At 36.0% G+C, this 21295-nt stretch overlaps 1 protein-coding gene across 1 annotated transcript in view; it reads right to left on the reverse strand.

Moving 5' to 3' along the window:
* The window catches only part of slc24a2a (solute carrier family 24 member 2a), a 92842-nt gene that overhangs the window by 13283 nt on the left and 58264 nt on the right, over positions 1-21295 (reverse strand). The window contains exons 6-8 of the mRNA XM_088914801.1: positions 20695-20745; positions 10347-10445; positions 5480-5577 (exon numbers count right to left, since the gene is read on the reverse strand). Of these exons, the coding sequence (XP_088770927.1) occupies positions 5480-5577; positions 10347-10445; positions 20695-20745 (248 nt within the window). The remainder of the gene's footprint in view (positions 1-5479; positions 5578-10346; positions 10446-20694; positions 20746-21295) is intronic.

Below are 21295 nucleotides of genomic sequence, written 5' to 3' on the forward strand. Positions count from 1 at the left end.
ACAGCTGCATCTGGAAACAAGACAAAGAGCTAGCAAGAAACAGTTATGAATCGTATCTACTGTTAAGTAAATCTAAGTGAAAGTGAAGCTTGAGAGGCACTTAAAATACAAATCTTTTTTCTAGCATTTTTGTTTTTTTAGTTAAAAATACAAGTAGTAAGCATCTTATTTTCACTATAACAGCATGACTCAGTCTTGCTGTCAACATGTTGGGTTAGTTCTCCTGATTGAGACAGTAAGTTTTAACTCTGTGAACAACAAAGCCTTCAATGGAACACATTAAACTATTACTGTATTTGCTTTGAAGTGTGATCTGGGGGAAAAGGCAAACATTTTTTGTTTTCTCAAAGACTTTTGATTGATCTAAAGTGGAATATACAGTAAATATGTACCCAACAATACAACATGTTTAACACAGTCAGCTACAGTAACATTGTCCCCGCATCTGTTCCAGCAGTGAGATTTCAACCCTCTAAAAATGCAGGGACTAGTTATTCTGGAGATCCAGATCTATCACTTATTCTATCTCCTCTCTCTAAACTTATCTCAAAAGAAATAAACACTGTTATCTCTTTCTGTAGAATACATGCAAAGTAGCACTTTTTCCTAGGCTATAGGATTAAATACAAGCTAATATAGTTGTTTATATAGTAACCTGGAAACATTTTTATAATATATTTTGTGATCAGATAATTTTTCTGACATGCTGGTGATTAGCAGAGACCCTGCTACAGCATACTGCCATTTACCTCTCAGTCCTGCAGGCGTTGGCTACATTCCTATTACTCCTCCTGCCTTTCTAACAAATATCCTCCATAGTTTTTCTTTACATTATGACCTATAGACTGTTAAAAACTGTTCTTCACGAGGTTGTGTTCTGCTTTTAATAGCTGTAGGTCTTCAACAGTTGATGAGACGTAGCAAAGACATACTGTATAGTGAAACGTTAAATGATCTGTTCCTTATAATAAGGTCTGTCTGTTGATGATGAAGACCTAAATGCGGTCTGGAGATTTTTGAATTGATGAATTCCTTGTGCATAAGTAATACATCGGTTTAGTACTATGTGGTGATTTCCTTGAAAGTGCACCATGGACACTTCTGTGTCTGCCTTGGCAAGCACATGTATTCAGGAGGAAGCACAAAGGGTTCATTACAATCTGCCTAAAGCAGCAGTATTATTGTGGTAGCAGAGGCATACAGTATTAAGACCATGAAAGCCAATTTAAGGGGTCGTTTATTAATCTAGTGTTACACTGACCATGTTCTAAGATTTGAATTAGATGTTGTTGAATCTTTACCTGACTGAGCAATTCTGGGATGAACTGAGTACACATACGTTTCAACATTAACCACCTCTGAATAACACCACTGGTAATTGCTTCACAGATTCAATGGAAGAACACCTACAGTATGTGGTCTGTTTGTAATGTCATTTTGAGTCTATGGAATGCCATTTACATACTTGTGTTTAAGCTACTGTTGGGCACACCACACAGTAATCACTTAAGTTTATAGGGCCATGTGTCTAGAATGTACCATTAACACCATAACACTCACGACTCTGATCTTTAATGTCCAAAACCTTTTTATAAACTTTGAAATTGTCATAGAAAATGTCACAGTCATTGCCTACTGAGTTGTTTTGGAAATATTTCAGACTCTAAGCTTTCACCTTCTCATAGTACAGCAGAAGTAGTCTTTTTGACATATTCCTCTGCACGTTAACTGATTAATATGCAACATTTCTTTCAAACTCAAAAGGGCAAATGCTTTTCATAATCCTGCTGGTGTATAGCAGCTTCCTGACTGAAATGTTATAGCACTCTGCAGGGTACTACAGCGTGAAGTAGGCAAAGTGAAAGAGCAGTGCATTCAAATAATACTCTGAAACAATTATTCAGTTAAAATTTCAAATATTAATTTTGCAAAGATGAAACCATTTCCATTTAATGTATATCCATGCAGCATTTATCAAAAGGACCTTTCTTCTGCTTTTTCTCATATACACATTTCTCGATTTTAAGGTTTTAAACAGATTTTCTGTACTTTAAAAAGCTAAGTATTCTGAAAATCAAGATCCAGCTAATATATAGTGCGGCAGAATGGTTAGCATTGCTGTCTCAGAGTGCTGGGGCTTTGGGTTTAATTCCCTACTGGAGGTGCCATCTGTATGGAGTTTGTATGTTCTGCCTGCGTTTGTGTGGGTTTCACCCAGGTGCTCCAGTTTCCTTCCACAGTCCACAAACATAACTGGTAGGTTAACTGGTTTCTGGGAAAATAAGCTCTAGCTGTGAGTCAATGTTTGTGTCTGAGTGTCTACCCTGAGATGGACTGGTGTCCTGTCCAGGGTGAACTCTGACTTGTGCCCGTTGCTTGTCTGGATAGGCTCCAGCTCCCCTGTGACCCTGAATTGGAAGAAGCAGTTAGAAAATGGATGGATGGATGGATAATGTAGAGTGAGAGTTGCAAATGAAACTGAAACAAAAGAGAAGTGATTCTACGGTTGGGTAGCTAGAAAAAAGCCTTCTATTAGTGCAGTCATGAAAAAGAAAAAAATGGCCTTTGTTTAAAAATACCTCTAGAGGTTCTTTTTGGCAAATTCAAGAGTTTGTTTCTTCTATGCTGCTCAGAAGCAAGAATGACAACTTTGAGAAAGTGAGAAGAATTTAAAGGGCTGTGTGGCAGGTTATAGTTGGCACAACTTGGTACTAACAGAAATAAAGAAGAATGAATAAGAAAAGTGTGATGAAATTCCTAAAGAAGTCAGCTTGAAATCCCTCAAATCTCATTTACTTCCATTTCGCTCAGGTCCAATCAATAGCTTAAACTGCAAGCAATAGATTTTATGTCTCATTTCCAAATTACAGTACAGGTCTAGACATTACAACAGTGCAGTTGTGTTTGACAAGAACAGTAGTATAACTACAAAGCTCAAATCCCCTCTGGCAGTTAAAAAAATGAAGTTACTGATATATACTGAAAACTAAAATGTGTGTTACAAAAATAGACAGTTCACTTAAGAGTTATAAGGGTCTGGAACAAGCTATGTTGTTGAAGCTGATAACATTTCTTTGTTCAATAAATTGACAAGATACACAGATCAATTTGCTATTAACATCTATACAAGCTAAATAGACTCCTCTTTTGCATATCCTTTCTCATTTATTATTAGTGTATTATTCACTGCTCTTTATGCCTTGAAAGTCATTTCTCAGCATTGAAGCATCACCATGACTTTTTACTGCCTGAAAGCTTTATTACTTTATTACTTTCATGATACATGCTAGCACTGTAACTAATCATAACAGGTGAATTCTCCTGAGCAGGAAATCTTGCCTAAGAGTAACAGAAAATATACAAATGGAGAACACTGATGTCTTTGTATTGCTGCAAAAATGAAATGGATGACTCAGTAAGACATTGGAAGACACAGTTTTCTAACTATGGGCTCTAAACCAATTATATTGCTCTCGCTTTCTGAATTCAACCTCAAGATCTATTTTCTGATCTTATCCATCTCTGTCCTATTTTCATCATTAGGAATCCACTTCTATTAATACATTTCTATCAAACATACAAAAATATAGAAAACGGGTTTGCTTCCACAGAATATCACTTCTTTGAAAATAAACCCAAGATTTTTTTACAATAAATTGTGAAGTGCTGAAAAATGGAGACTGCAACTGACATTTGCTTTGTTTGCTTTGTTCCGGGTTTTTAGTAATTGCAAACACACGACAGATTAAATGAAGGTCAAAGTCTTACAAAAGAATTCAGGGTTATAATGGTTGTTGCAGTGCAGTTATGAATATGAAAAGACTCATACTTTCCCTATTACCTAAAAACAGCAAAGTACTATTGTCATTCCTGAAATGACCTTATGGAAACATGGAAAAACTAAAGGAGTCAATGTTGTCCAAGAAATGGATGATTCCCTGGTAATTCTACAAATCCATCCATAGCAGGACTCAGGAAACTACAGTTGCCATTTTGTTTGCGATCAATGAGTGCTCCAGCCTACAGGTAGGTTCAAACTGGCACTGTGGGCAGAAGAATTTTGTGGATTGGTTGCTCAGGAGCGAAATAATGTGGTTTTATAGTCATGCCGAATACACTGTTTCGTTTCCTTGGCATGACTTTGGAAACACAGTCACAAATCTGAAATTTACATCAGACCATCTGCCATCTGTTAGCATGTTTGCTAGATGTTACCTAGACACCAGAGGAAACAGAGCAGGGGGTCAACCTCAGCTTATCATTTATAATGGAAATACCATTAGGATGCTTTCCACAGATCTGTGAGCAGCTGGTACAAAGCAAAGTGCATGATTCCAAAAATGGCTACAGGATGGAGCCAATATATGAAAGCCCACTGTCAATGACTTCAATATGAATAACTGGGAGCAATAATAAGATAAAATAAAATCCTAATTCAGCCCTGTATGAAAGGCAAAAAGCTTAATGACAAACATCTGTAAAAATGTGTACCTTTTTAGTAGTTAAAATACCATATTCTGATTCTGAGAAATTTAAAAATATTTAAGAAGTTAAGTGGGGGCAGCCCAGGGGCCTGGTGGCGCAATGGGGAGCATTGCTGCCACACAGTGCTGGGGCTCTGGGTTCAATTCTGGACCTGGTGTGCTGTTTGTGGGAAGTGTGTATGTTCTCCACCTGTTTGCATGGGTTTCCTCCCACAGTCTAAAGGCATACTGCTTAATTGGCTTCTGAGAAAATTGGTCCTGGGGTGAGAGTGTGCATGTCTGTGTCTGTGTTTTTGTTTCGATAAGCACAGGTTTTCCCTTGACGTTGAATTGGAAGAAGCAGGAAGAAAACGGATGGGTGGAAAAGTTAAGTCTCAGGGCAGCACTAAGGGGCAGTAGTTAATATTGCTGCTTCACAGAACTGGGGCCATGGGTTCAATTCCTGACCTTGGGTGCTATCTTGGTGGAGTCTGTAAGATCTGGGTTCCTGTGGGTTTCTACTGGGTTCTCTGGTTCCAAAGACATAGTTGTAGATGAATTGGTTTCTAGCTTGAGTGTGTGTGTATCTGTGTGTGCCCTGTGTGTGCCCTGTGAATGACTGGCATCCCATCCCAGGTTGTATGCCAGCCTTGCGCACATTGCTTGACGGGACAGGCTCCTGCTCCCTGAATTGGAGGTTAGAAAATGGATGGATGGATAAAGTTAAATCCATTTCTTACCAGACAGTCGTGCAATTCCTTGCTGTTAAGGCAACTGTTTTTGTTTTTTGCTGCTGTATTTTGAACAGAAAGGGTGCATACCATACTTACTAGTTGTCCTTCAGATCATAATCATTTTGATACATGGTACAAACAGCACCTCATCTCAGTTAAACACATACTGTACATGCTAGTCATAATCATCAATCACAATCCTAGTCTGGCTTTGGAACGTTAATAATTTAAGTCGTACTAAATATTTAATATATCCATAGACAGTGAGAAGAAATGACTTACCTGGCCTTCAGCCTCGATCCCATGTAACACATTTCCATTCTGCATGGGAGGTGTTACCTCCACTTCTACATTGGTGCTGTTGGGAAGATCTCCTTTATCTGTGAAAGAAGACCACAGGCACTGGCATGAATACAGGCATGTTTTCGTTGTCTTAATCGCTTCATCACTCAAGTACAGATACCTGAACCTCTTGAAGATGTACAATCTCAACTCATTTACAGTAAGTATCAGCAAACATCGGTGATATGAGTGACTGTGTGGTACCGTGGTATGTTTTGTTGTAGTACATAGTTCTTTCTGTCTCTGTGCTGGTGGTGCAGACAGAACTCGTTTACCACTGTGAAAATCCCTTCCTCTGCTATAACACAGGAACAGGTGTGGCAAGCATGACGACAGTTAAACAGGAGACGATTGCATAACTCTGTGGGCTGCAGCCCAGGTGAGCGCATGAAAAGAGGGCCAGATGGCACAACAGCAGTAGGTGATATGCCACTGACTGGAGGACACAGGCCAGCGACCAAGTAACAGCTCCAGATTAGTGCACCTCCGGGAGCCAGCCAGCTTAATCTTCGCTGTAGTGCTTTCTTAAAGAGGACGTTCATTCAAGTGCACCGCAACACCATGCTAGCCTGTGTTTTTTGGAGATGGCCTTCAAATATGGTTTGTTAAAGCTAAAATTACTGTATTTCGCTTGATGAGAAATGTGGGGATTCACAGGGAATTTCAGAGTAAAATACATAAATAGCTATGTCATCACAAGATTCTAAACAAAAACACCCTCATTTCTGTGAATTACAGCACAAATCAGCTGTGTCATGACAGACATTTTGGATACTTTTTGTTAATTAGTAACACAGTGGTATAATTTAATTACTACATACTTTGTGTGCATATTATACTATTACCATGAAAAATATCTACAGTATACTGTATAACCAGCTATGTAAATAAAAATCAGCTAAATAAATATGACATATTGATTCCATTACTGCACATCTACTGATACATGGGATAAATATTAACATCAACCTCATGGAAATATACACCTAACCATTCTGTTAAGTTCCCCACTCTTTGAGTCATGATGTTGAAAAGGCTGCTCAAAAGGTTGCATTAGCAAACACTGATGGTTAACTTTATTGTTATGCAATGAGAGGACATCAAAGCCGGCAGCCTTGCATACAGGTCATACATGTTTATTCGAACAAGATGATAATATGGCAAAGTGATGCTGTTAACATAATTTGTTACCCTTAATGAATGTCATGTCACTCTTTGATTACTCTGAACTGGAATATCATATTCATGACTGTTACTGAAGCTTCCCCCTAACCTCCGCCTTTGAAAAAAGACAACATGTAAATTAATTGGACTCTTGATAAATCCACTTGAAAAACCATGGCTGCAAGATTTCATTACATAATCACTCTTCATGTCATATAAGATATAGAAACAAACCATTCTTTTACTTCGCAATGGGATAGAAATGGATTGATCCTGGCTGACATCTTAAGCCTGTGACTCTTTGGACAGTAACTATGTTTGGCTAATATCTGCCTTAATACAATATTACCAAAAGGAGTTTTTTTTCTGTGTTTTTCCAATCCTGTTTTAGCTTCATTGATATACAGTAGATCATTCATTCTGCAATGAATAATCCAGATTCTAACATTTTCTGACAGTCACGGGCCAATACAGGGAACTACGTCATACAGTATATCCCAAAAACACTTTATTTCTTATTAAACAGGTGATGTACTAAATAAACGGTGATCATTCTTTGCATTAAATTGAAGTAATGTGTACTGTAGATAACATTTTAAACAGTAAATAAATTAAAAACACTAAACAATATATACGTAACACATACACCACGTTCTTAAAGATGTTTAATGTGTGACTCCCATTTCCAAGTGTTAAAAAGGCTTTTGCCTTTGATCTTTGAGTATGTCTTCTGTTTAGTACTTAAGGAACTTCTTAATTGAATTAATCAATTAATAAACATGTATTTTATCCCCTAGAAAAGCTGGATATTTTAACAGACATTTTGTCTATGTCTAATTTAAAATATCCTCTTGGAAATACTTCAATAATATGAGAATTATGCATTTGAGGACAAAACAGGAAAAAAGCAAAGGCATAGAGTATTCCAAGACCATGAAGCAGTATTTGCTAATTGGTCATGCCATGGCTGAGTTGTTATCCCTTCATTTACTTCTTATCTTTTTCCTGTTTTTACAGGATTTTTACAGAACTTAAAACACTATCTTCCACAAAAATATCCTTGCTTTTTATAGATGAGAATTACAATATAACAGCAGTTGAGACTGATGGGACTATTTGAAAACCCAAATCACACCTCTCATCAAACAGAACAGCAACATTAGAAATTAGAACTCTATTAATCTGATACTAACATCTTAATCAAATTAATAATTTAAATTATAAATTAAGGTTTAGAATACACACAAAAAATAAACAGTATTCAAAGGCTATACAGCTGATTAGATTACGTAAACATGTGAATCAGTTACAGTAAGTTACAGTACTTACAGTACCAGCAACCCTATTCGGCAAGCACGGGGTTCAAACTTTGACTTCACCCAACATGTAGGGTGGACTCACAGGTCAATCACAGTACACAATTTTATTAAATGTACAGTAGCTAATTTATTCATTGTAAGGAAAGTGTTAATTACAGGTTAAATACTAAAAATTAAGAATCACTGTGAGCCTCTCTAAATACAAAACAGCTCCAAATTTTAAATCACATGCAGTATATGAGGCATATTCAGAGAGTAGAGAGGCATGAGCTTTTTTTAACACAAGTAGATGGAAAAGCTTAAGTGATGCTGATAAGTCACAAATTATGCTGAACCTTTTCAGCCTCTCCATATCAGACTTCTCTAGCTCATTAATCAGCCCTGTAAGAGCCAACACTGAGGGGCAGAGAACATAGAGCTGGCTGGAGCTAACATGAGCAGGTGACCTTGAAAGTGAACTGAATGAGAGACAGCCTAGTGACAGAGGCAGCAAATGAGATTCACACTTCTGAAAAAGTATCAAAGCCTGGCACAGGGTATAGATATCTTCCATCTGAAGTTGCAGATCACTGCTTAATTTACTTGATTAGAAGTTCTCACGAATTGTTCCATGTATCTTGGAGAGATATTAACTTTAAATTCAAGCTTAGTGCTCTGTTAATGTTTTTTAAGTAACTCTTTGCAGGTGTGATCACACTTCACATAATGGTATTTTGATCTTTTCACAAGAACACCATCTCCTTTCCTGTTGAAATTCAGTCAGGAGGTTGCACATTTGTTTGATTGCTCTCTATCAGAGTTTCCTATTAAGTAGAGCTCAAGCTGCAAATCTGAAGTAGAAACCTAAGACAAATACAATTTCTACTACATATACAGGAGTTTGTAGTTTGCTTTTGCAGCTTGTGTGCTGAAGCAGCTCCTATTTTAATCTCTTCTGGCTACATTCACTGTGATCTACCATGCCTTCTACTAAAGCCTTTTTCAGACCTGCTTCTTCACCTTGAGCTCATTCTATGTACCTGACCCTTTCCCTTTTTTCAACTTGCCTATTTTACTACAGATGCCATCACCACAACAATCCTGAAATGATTCCATCTGAAATTTAGTACCTTCTCCTTTTAATTCCAGTACCGACCAACTAAGAACCTAAAAAAGATCATAAACGAGAGAGAGTCATTTGACCCACCTAGCCTGTTTGGTAGTTATTGGATAAGGCTTCTTTATCCAAGGATTTCATTCAGCCATTTCATATAACCTTCCTCTTTCACTTTCACGAAAAGAGATCTCTTTTCCACAAAGGCCTCAAATTTGTGAAAGTAACCAAAGCAATGGACACCAATAAGATTCTGATTGACCTCAGCTTTTTTCACCACCATTTATCTTACAGCACATTTCTCACATGTAATTCCCTCATCGACAATCAAAACCAACCCAATGATTGACAAAATGAATACCAAACAGAGTAGTTGGACTTTACCATAGCATAGCTTTGCTTCAGATGACTACTGTCATTCATTAACCAATGCAGTAAGTAAGCTCACAATGTCTTTTTTACTCCCACAAAGTCCACTCTTATCCATTCTGGCACTCTAATCACACAATATCAAATATGCTGAAGCCATTGGATGAAATTCAAGCTAAATTAAACCAAGGCCATCAAACAAACCTTCCATTTTACAGAGTGATGCTTCAACTGGATCTTTGACCAGACGCACCAATCAATCAACTCACCTAATCAACGCAGCCTTCTCATCCATAGTTCTCCTAATTGGCTAAAGCCACAATCCACAGTGACAACAGAAGCTGCTCCAGATACATATCATTGATGAAGCAGGTAGGAGACTGGTCTGTTATTTCAGGTAAGGTATCGGAGCAATAAGGATCCAACATCTTTCCAAGCTGATGTTCCCCAGTTTACCTCTCCTGACCGTGACTCAAAGACTACTACTCCAGAAAGACATCAAAAGTCAAAACGATCCTAAATACATCATTCAGACCTATCCACAGATATCAATGACTGACTCATTTCTTTCTAAATCAATTCAATATAGATTTCTGCCTACTGGAATTAATCTCCCTTGAATTTCTATCTCTTTATCTCCCTTTTTTATCCATCTCCTCACCCATTCTTAATTATTTTTTATCTCCTCTCTGCTGTCTTTAACACATATTTAACACGTATTCCTGCTCTTATTCTTATTCCCTTATTCTCACTCACACCTTAAGAAGACTCTTCTCAGTGTTCATTCTGGAATTCACCCCTGCTTATTCTGTTGTATCTCACAAGAAACAATATGAAATACATCACAAGCATTTCTACTTACCAGCACGGTTTGCAACACCATTGACTTTCTCACCGTCTTCTACTTGGCATTTCTTTTTGGCAATCTTATGAAGAATGGATGCCTTTTCCCGAAATTTTCCTGCAATGCAATTATTAAAAGGAAGTTAGACGCAAAAGGCACTGACTCTGACTATGAAGTATCCCAGAAGAATGTGCTCCTTTTTTTGCTTCACTACAAAACAAAAATTACAGAAGACTCTAAGCGTACATTACATTACTTTTAACGGAATGGGCATAAAACTTTCCTCTGTGCTAAATTAAATTGCTAAAGAAGAAAGAAGTTGGTTACACTGTTTTACATTTTTACTAAGAAATACTGTACATAGCCCATGTGACTGTACATCTCAAATTCAACCAATCAACAGCCATATTTGAGCAATTAACCAGTCACCAACTTTAAACCTGGAGGCAGCTTTTGCTCAGTCATTAAGTGATTTTTAATAATAAACCTAAAATAATGTTATAATTCGGCGTGGAAGGCATTTCTGTCAAAGGGCATATCTCATGTTGTTTGTTCACACACACACATTATTGCATCCATTTTGCTTTTGCTTGATTCTGTATACTTTCATGTGGGTAGCCATGGCTTTGTCAGAAATGATCAGAACCAGAATCAAGTAAACTGGTCTGGAAAAGTGCATTTTATTCCTATTGTACAACTTCTGATTTTTAATAATATGCAAAAAAGTGGTGCCTAAGAAATAGCTATCAAGTACACTAGTTTACCTAATTGCATGTGCTAAACTCTACAATGAACTTGTCAATGTGTTACCTAGATATGAATATTTTAATACAGCACAAAACACTTATTTGACACATGTTCAGTTTTAATTTCAATGAAATACAATAACTCTTAAAATGATAAAGTGTGATGTGATATGACAATTACAGCAAATACACTGATACAGTGTAAGATCCGGAAAGAGTAGGTTAGTTTTGAAGCAAATTTCAGATGTTAGCATAGGCTAGAAAAAAACATCTCAACATTATTTAGTACTGTATAGACTAAATGTTTGTATTATACATACATATATATAACTGTAATTAAATGTTAAGTGAGTTTCTGTTGTAAGATAAAGGAGAATAAAGCATGATATTGTAGACTCAGATAGGTTAATTAATCAGCCGTTAGCAAGCTTATGAATCTTGCATAATTGACTGGCTTCTATTAGCATAGCTGCAAAAATTACAGCATCCAATTCTGAAAAATGTATAGAAGTTTGCAAAAACTTTCATTCTCGAACAAACCAAATAAAGTAGAAATCAAGCTGTTTTCACATATTTCAAACTTAGCTGCTTGGATCTTAATTAAAACTACAATGAATATGCATATACAGTATCTCTTGTCTTAAATTCCCTACACTGGCTCCCTGTGGATTTCAGGTTAAGTGGCTTGAACAATTTCATACCTGGCTTCATCAACAAATTGTTAGCTCCCTATTCACCTGCATGTCCTTTACCTTCTTTGGACTGGACATTATTTCAAAGCCCATAATGAGGCTTCAAAAAAGGGAGACAGTCCTCCTGTTCTGGTACTGTGAAGATATAGAATGATTTTCCAGCTGATATCAGATCTTGCAAGTCAGTCAGCACTTTCAAATCATGTCTGAAAACCTACATTTATACTCTTTTAAATTAATTTGTGTCATTTTTATTGATTGTTTAATAGTAGAGCACTTGAGACAATGTATGTTTTGCTATTAGATATTCCAGCTATTAAAATACTTGTTGTCTATGTTCTTTGTTTAAGATTTAAAAGAACTTGACAAAAGTAATACAGAAATTGTAATTGACCTACATTTTGACTGGCACAATTTATGGGATTAGAAGAAATAAATACAGCCTCTCGAAATTACTATACTGAAATGGAATATTTTTTGCAAAAACTATTTATTTTGCTCACTATATAGTAATTGTTACAGATGTACTGTATGCACACCTAAAAGTTTTGAACACAAGAGCATGGCCAGTACATTATCAAAATGTCTTGATTTTACTATAAATTCCACAGAAAAGTTATTTTTTTATAACTGATCTTTATTGTACCCTTAAAGTATGATGTTAGACACAGAGCATTCTGCTTCCATATTAAGAAGAGAGCTTTCATGAAATATGCCAAGGTTGAAAAGGACATTTCACTAAACTGTTAGGAGCCCAAGCTCAGTGTATATTTTCATGGTTTGGCGAATAAGCAAATAAAGTTTTTGTCAAATTTGGATAATAACCTTAGTGACAAATCTAGGCCTTGTCTTCAATAAACTGACTGATTTGGCATATACAGTAGAAGTATTTTTGTATTTTGCTTTATACAAAAGAACTGCATTAACAAACGTATCTTTTTATGGCCTTTTATATTGCTTAATTATTTCAATCTGACAAGACAGAAGTGAAGAAACATTTATTAACCTATAAAGACTTTTAACAAATGCATTACTGTCCTCTATATGTTTATCTGAAGATATAAATTGAGGTACCTACAGAATATATAGAGTGCCCTACATAAGGATTGGGACAGTAAAGTCAAAATTGCTATTTTGTTCTGTATGCTCAAGCAATTCGGATTCAGATGAAAAGAACAGCATGCTTTACTTGATTTAGATCAGGAGACTGACTTGGCCAGTTTAAGACTTTGCACTTTTTTTCCCCTGATGAACTCCTTGGTTGAGTCAGTAGTGTGTTCTGGGTCATTGTCTTGCTGCATGATGATGTGCTGGCCCATGGGTCTGGAAGCATTTTCTTCTACATACATTACAGTTGGCAGACAGGATGTTTCTGTACACTTCTGAAGTCATTCTGCTGCCACAATCATTAGTTTCTTCATCAGTAGAGATGAGGGAGCCAGTTTCTCAAGTGGCCATGCATGTCCATGCCATGACACTACCTCACAGATGAAGTGTTACTGAAGGTTCTGGATCGCTGGCAGTTTGTTCCTTTCTCCACGCTTTCAGCTTGCCATCACTTTGGCAGAAGTTTCTCTTTGTCTCATTTGCCCATAACACCTTGTTCCAGAACTCTACTGGCTCATCTCTGTACTTTTTAGCAAATTGTAATTTGACCTTTCTGTTGTTGGTGCTGATGTGAGGTTTGCATCTTGTTCTGTAGCATTTATAATCCTGCTGTCAAAGTCTTCTGCAAACAGTAGATTGTGATATCTTCACCCCTGAACCACGGAGGTTGCTGGTGATTTCAGTGACAGTTGCTTTTACAGTTTTTCTTCACAGCTCTGATCATTTTTCTCTCATCATGGGGTGGTGCAGTGGCTCTATGGCTAAGGATCTGTGCTTGTGGCTGGAAGGTTGCTGGTTTGTATCCCATGGCCAGCAGAGGAATCCTACTCCATTGGGCCCCTGAGTAAGACCCTTAACCTAAACTGCTCCAGGGGCGCCGTATAAATAAAGTGATCTCTCTATCTATCTTATCTGTAGTTGTTTCCCTCAACCGACCTGATTGTTGCCAAATCTTAACTACACCAGTTGTTTTTTTTTCTTTTTCAAGATATTCCAAATTATGGTTTAGGCCTTTTTGCTCCAATGGGAGACAACAAAGGGAAGAGCAAAGGCTAAATCCAACAGCACACATTCACGGCTGTTTAATGTGTGAATAATCAATGCAACAGGAAACACCTCGCCAATAAGAAACACCTGGCAGCCACTTAAACCTGGAAACCAATACTCACCTTATATGGGGGGGAGACTGAATACAATAAGAGCCATTATTCTAAAACAGTGCAACATATAAGTAAGTAGATCCACTTACTTTCTTCTTGGACATTACACAAAAAGTGCTATTATTCTAAAACAGTACAACATATGAGCACAGAAAGACCCAGAAATAAAATAGCCAGAAACAGAAGGAAAAGTACAGACACTGTGTACTTTTGCCTCATCCAGAATTAATCTTTTTATCTTAAATCTCAGGTATTGCTCGTGTACACAGCAAACATAGCAACTTTGACTTCACTGTCCCAATATTTATGGAGGACATTGTACAGTATATTCTTTCTAAGTCACTTAATGGATAGCTTGTTTGTTAATAAGTGAAAACTACTTTGAGGTGATATGCTTGTCTGTTCTGACCACGATGTCCCTAGCCAAACTACTGCTCCCCTTTTACTTGAAGAATGTAATTGGACTTACTGTCTACATTTCTAGTAGGAGAAAAATACGAGTGATTTTGAAGTGTTTCAAGCTTTAAAAGCATTATGTTATGTAGTTATGCTTTATTAAATTCATCTCATTAATCATTTCATCTCTCTAAATGATAAGCTACAGTAGGTAGTCAACACTGCACCATCTACACCTTCCTGCATACTTACTATGCATATAGCTCCTTTTTTCACATCAATAACCTTTCTGAATATCATCTTTATAAAAACAAAGCTATGTACTGTACCACAATGAGTGATTTTCTATCTAGTTCACCTTGGCATTAAATTTAATGTCACAGAGGCATTTAATCAAAACATTTAATAGGCCAGAGCTCTTCATGAGACTATTTCAGAACAAGCCTGCTGTTATTGAAGTTTCAAACTGTGACTGTAGCCTGCATAGGGATGGTGTTCAGATGCTCCATGACAGCATCTTTATCAACCATGCGGAGCTCCATTCATTTTCAGTTAGAATCAGAGATTTTTAAAATAACAGAAAATACTGCAGCCCATTTCCAGCACAATTTGTTTGGCAGAGGACTTGTAAGAAAAACAGAATTGCTGCATTTAGAAATATTCATCAAATGTATCACATTAAGCTCAATTAAAGCTTAACTTTGGTCCTCATTTAACTCTAATTCAGACTAAAATGGAATTGATTAATTACTGTATGTGCAGTTGGACTTGCAGGGACAGTTTAATTGCTGTTCTTAACTGTCTAGATAAATAGATGCCAACACTAAGTGGTTTTTAGTCACTACAATATAGTTAAGTCTTGCTCTTTAGTGGTACTTTATGATAATATTTTATGTCTTCAACAGTACCACTAATTTTATGGTTCACCAGTGATCACACTTTTGTTAGTAAGAAGTTGCCTACAAATCACAAAACATAAAACCCAAACAGTTGAAAAACTAATGCTTTCTCTGCAATAGTCATGTACGGTATTTCTTCTGACAAGCTGAAGTAAATAATTTGTTTATTGGATACAAAGAGGCAGACTTTGAAGTGGCGTAACTGAAGATGGAAAAACAGGAGAATAAAAAGCTCCAAATGTCCCCATGAGGCCCCTGGAGATGAAATATCTATTGTATCAACAATGGTAAATGTCTTATTATAATGTCATATTTTCACAAAGGACAAATAAGTGTGAGACCACTCTAAAATGCCATTTTCAGTAGCTGGATTAGATCTTAATAAATGCGATAGAGGAAATATGTAATATGTATGAGGGAATGGCAGCCTAACCGAGAGGAATTTGCTGCAAAGGGTGTAGATGAGGAGGCTGGGAGGGATGTGAGAGAGGAATGCGAAAGGAAGTCCTGGACACCTGAGTTATAAACGTAGGTGAGCAAGTGTGCAAATTTAGGATCTACCCTTCTGTCATAACCTCTGTTATAAACTGTATTTATCCATTCCAATTAGATTGCAATTGCTGGCCTGAGGACATCAGTTGCATGTGACGTCTTAATGGACATTAAAACTTCAGTCAGCCTCTTTCTTGATATATCATAGTATATCAGCCAACAACAGGAATCCATTTATTTATAGGTTTTAATGTCTGAATATATCCAGCATTACCACAGATTTACAAATACAACTACATGAGGAGTGTGTGTATAGGTTAAAAAATCTTTTGAAAATATGTTTTACTGTGTTGTTGGTTTTAAAATTCAGTATATTAATTCGTTTAGTGAAATATGTTCATGTTGGCTAACACTGAACTATTTCAAATGATTCGTTGGATTAACAGACTGCTGGGCACACCGCCATTGGTGAGTACACAATTTTGACTAAGCCATGTGGTATGCACATTCTGTATGTATTTAACATTACATAGCATTTTAACCATATTCAAGTACGTAAGTGTAAGCTTTAAAAATCTCCACTGCTGTTCGGATTTAGTAGCTTCACAGCATCTTGAATTGTCTTTTAAGATGGTGAAGCCAAGAATATAGCTTTTTTTGGAAGCATACAGACAGGCACTACTGAATTCTGAGAGGATTTAGTAACTTTCATTTCATGTGTGAAAGCCTTTTCCACTTTATTGTGAAACATCTTTATAAATACAGAAAGGCTGAGTATTCCTTACCCTAAGTGTAATGAAAGAGCTTTATTTACAGTGATTTGACTCATGTGCCTAACTGGGAATGTTGAATATGTACAGTAAAACAAGCCATAACTGGCTTTTTAATATCATTCACTCTACATGGATAGCAGTGTCTTGTCTATGAACATTTAACAATGGGATTGTCTGCAAGGAATTGTTGGCACTGAACTTTAACAGAAATGTAAGTACAAATTGCATTGTAACTTAACTGATGTACCATGTGAATTTTAGAAAAATATACATTTCTTTGTTAGTCCAATGTAGTGCTAAGTACTGCAAAGCGAGGAAAATAAAACTCACCTCAAGCAAAATTACAACGTAAAAAGGTCTTAGCTGCATAGCCACAGAGTTAAATTGGTAATTGTTTTGAACACACAAGGATACTAATTTTTACTTATTGCAGTCACATAAGAGACATAAGAAGGGTTACAAACAAAAGCTGGAAAATGATCTAGGGCTGTATGGTTGCTTATACTGTACCTAATTAACCTGATCTCACCTATACTGTATCTCATCCTTCCTTGAAGGAACAACATGGCCAGGTAGCTTGTTCAATTCTCCCACTACTCTTGTTGTTATAAGGTTCTTTCAGATCCAGGTTTTACAAGCACTTCCCTCAGTTTGCATTTTGAAGATGCCCAGAGTGTTTGAGAACTTTAAATGAAAGAAACTGTCCATTCATTAGACTAGGTTGCACAACAGTATATGTCTGTAGTTTATGTGCAAGTAGTAATATGTTTAATTTAAATTATATGTAAAATATGTAATATGACATTTTCATATTTGATTTTCTTAATTTCAACCTACTCAACCAGATAGTACAGTAAGTTAAGATTACTCACTGTCCCAAAAACTGTCTTATAACAATAACATCACCATGGACTATTAGAATACATAATCTTATTTATAATAAATGTATGCAAATATATTCACTGGTATATATTCATATTAAGTATACAGTATGTATATATATATGGTATAATAAGAATATATTCATTTTAAGCAAATATATTAACGTCCCACTAGTCATAATTGCTCGGTAAAGTGGGCAATAAAATTCACATTGAGTTGCTAAATTTGCACAATAATCAGAAATGAGAAACTGTACAAACATAAAGAAGAAGAAATTGTTAACACACCTGACTGCAGCACACTCAAAAGCTTTGTTAGATCAGATCTCATGGTGAGGCATTTTATAGGAAAGAAATACCCTCTCACTCAGCTTCATGCTATTTAATGTTCTTAAAACTGTTTAATGTGCCAAATCTTGGTAATTTGTTTATAAGGCGCAAGATGTCCCTGCTCATCAATCAATGTTAAGCAGTGTTGACAGAAACATAATTACTGCCATAACAAATAAATCATTTCAAAACCAGCACTTAAAGCCCTTTTTTTCCAGTATATGACAATCAGTGTAATAGCTAATATCAAAGAGCTCTCTATCGGTGTTAAAATTGAAAAATGTATTATTAAAATATATATACAACTTTATATAGCCAGGAAATTACAGTAAAGGATGCAAAAGTTTATGGTATATAATAAAGAGTCAAGTAATTCATTTCAAAGTTTATTTAATATAAATAACTTCCAAGTATTGGGCTGGACCCAGATATACTCATGTTACAGTTAGTAACTAAGAAAAGGGATTGTGTGCTTTATTCCTCTGTCCTGGAAATCTGATTAGTTGTTTCTTGATAACTGTGACATGTTATTATGATAAAATAAAGATAAAAGATCACTTCAGAGTATACTATTTTTGGGCTTGATGTTCAAAAACCTGTAACCACCAGTCTGTGCATAAATTCTAAAGCATGTGAGCTTTTGAAGTAGTACATTTTGAAAACTTTCAACAGTGCCATTGTTACCCATTAAACATAATTGTAATTTTTATTCTGAATGCAGAATCACACAGGTTTAAAATCATTTCTCTGCCTTAGACCAAACCTGGATGCATATGTTAGGATGACATGCTTTTAAATAAGTAACTTAATGCTACATCCTTTTAAATTCATCTGTGGTGAATTGGGATAAATTAAAAATCTATCTGTAAATCAGAGTTTTTTTAGACCCTGTGAGCTGAAAACTCTTTTAAAATCTTCAGTCCCTCCTGTTCTGCTCATAGAGGCGGCAAACTGTTAAAGAGTGAAACGAGGAAAACTGAGCTCTTGAGAAGAGAGCGCATGAAATACTTTGAGTGCTGCCACAGTTGCTAGGATGCATCATATCTATCTACGCAGAACCATAAAATGACATGAAGCCACAACAACAGCTACAGAGCTACAGAATTGACCTGTTAAGCAATGTTCATGCTTCAGAATTTTTCTAATTACACAGTTAACTGTTAAAGTCTGTATTTAAAATAAAACAATTATCTACACCTGGAGATCAAAATTTAACAATGCATTAAGAAAACCTGAGGATTCTCATAGGAACTTAAATTATTTGAAGCCAGACTGCTGTTCTCCTTATTCACTGGATGGAGACATTACGCCTCAAGATTTCAAAACCTAACAAGGAAATTATTTACATTGTGCCCAACGCTGGATTAAAAGGACAAAAAAGGTATTTTATTTTTTTATTCTAGTGGGTCAGATGACCTGTTTAGTGGTACCACAGTGCTCGGCAGTGACACAGGCAATGATACACTATCAGGTGATATCAGCTCTCAAGAAAAACACCGGTAGTTGTATTAAGATGTAGCTGTACGCCGGAGTGGTCCTCACAGAAAGTATGCTACAGCGGACAGCAAGGAAAAGTGAACACAAAACAAAAGAAATATGGCTGTATAAAAGTACAAAATGGTTGGATTTAAGTTCATACTGTAGATTAACAAACTTCAACTATTCACCTCCTCCCCACCTATTCAGCTCCCAGATAACTTTTCTCCCTTTTTGCTGATTTTAAATGTCAGTCCAGAAAGCAAATGGAGAAGATCTAATATGTTATCATGCTAAATCATATGCAGGGAGTTTTTACACTTACAAACTTCTCCAAAATAAACTTTAAATGAATCCTTTGGTCAGGCCAAAACAGCTTGAGAAAGAAAATACATCTCTCCCATCTAGGTTTCCATAGGACTTAGAAGAAAACTTATAATGCCCTGTACATGTCTGTATGTAATGTTGCAGTCACTTCTGCTCAATAAGACAGTAGAATCTGACATTAATAGCAGATCGGGAACGTCTCAATAGATCAGAACTGAATCACATGACGTCTGCTGGACTGTATTTGTCACAGGACTTTGTTTCCTAACATGTTCATGGTGAAAGTAACTGCAATCAAAGAAAAGGGAGACTGAAAACATATAATTTATGCACAGCCCAAACACCTGCCTTTAATACATTTTATACAATTTACCATAAAAAGTCCCGGTGGCACAAAAACAATGCAAATCAAAGATGGACAAGAGGAATACTTGTAAGAAACAGACAGATCCATCTTGATTTAATGGTCACCTATTAACAGTATATTTTCAATTACTTTTATATGGAACGATATTATTTTTTATCCGTTTCTATACTTATAGTTATTTCTGACACGTCTTGTATAGCACAGATATCACAACCTCGAACAAATAATCAAGATCAAGATTTAGAGAGTCAGAAAACAGTTGTCAAAAAGAGTGCTATGAAAAACAGAATTGCACTGTGCAGTTCCCCACTATAAATTCCTGTCCCCCCAAAAACTGTAAAGAGTGAGGAAACATATGGTACTGAATACATATAATGTCTATACTGTATGTGAAGCATCGTCCACAAAACATTTCAACTTACCAAATGAAATCAAAGAATGAGAAGTAAATGGTATTTATTTTGTCCTTAAAAGAAATAATTTTCATAATAAATTTCAGCTCAAAAAGCAAATCCGAAGATAACGATGACGATGGCCATGAGGGGTGTGAGGAAGATGGTGGCAATGATTTGCACTTATGTTCGTGGGATCTTGCAAAGGGAGACTGTATTACATGTAAAGTCCACCAATGGAAACAAGAAGCCAAAATGTGGAAATGGAAAACCAGAGAAAGCCAACTTTAATGAAAATATGACGCAAAGAATATTTGAAAACGCTTACCTTCTTCAGTCATTGTGTGATAATATTTTAGCTTTCCATATGTCCCAAGTTCTACAACATCACAGCAAAAGACACAAGTGTAAAAGGCAACAAGATTAGAAGAGAAAATGTGAACATGAAGGAGGAAAACATACTGAGATCTTTACGGTACACACAATCATTAAAAGCAAAGCGCTCGGTGCTCAAAATCACCAATATAAAAAATACAGACATGTAGTTTTTAAAACAAAGGCTTTAGTAAAAAAAAATAGAATTTAAAAAATGTAACATTTTCCTATAATATTTTAATTAGTAAAACACCAGTTTTTTAAATGCTTAGTATTATGAAATAATGTATACATATACATACAATAATACAGTTTTGAATTGTTTTGTACTATATTATGTAAAAGTATTGTTTTCTACTTTGATGTATTTTATTCTGTTTTTTCCAACTTCAACTCTATAAGGCAAGTATTATAATAATTGTCATGTCCTCAAGGTTGCAATTAACATAATTCTGGCTTATAATTTTGGTGCATGCTGTATCCTGCTAATAATAATAGTAGCTGCAATAATAATATAATGGTAGCAATTCTTGTATTATCTCTGATTATTAATG

Source organism: Atractosteus spatula, chromosome 1, assembly GCF_055471065.1.
Source record: "Atractosteus spatula isolate fAtrSpa1 chromosome 1, fAtrSpa1.hap1, whole genome shotgun sequence".
Taxonomy (NCBI): Eukaryota; Metazoa; Chordata; class Actinopteri; order Semionotiformes; family Lepisosteidae; genus Atractosteus; species Atractosteus spatula.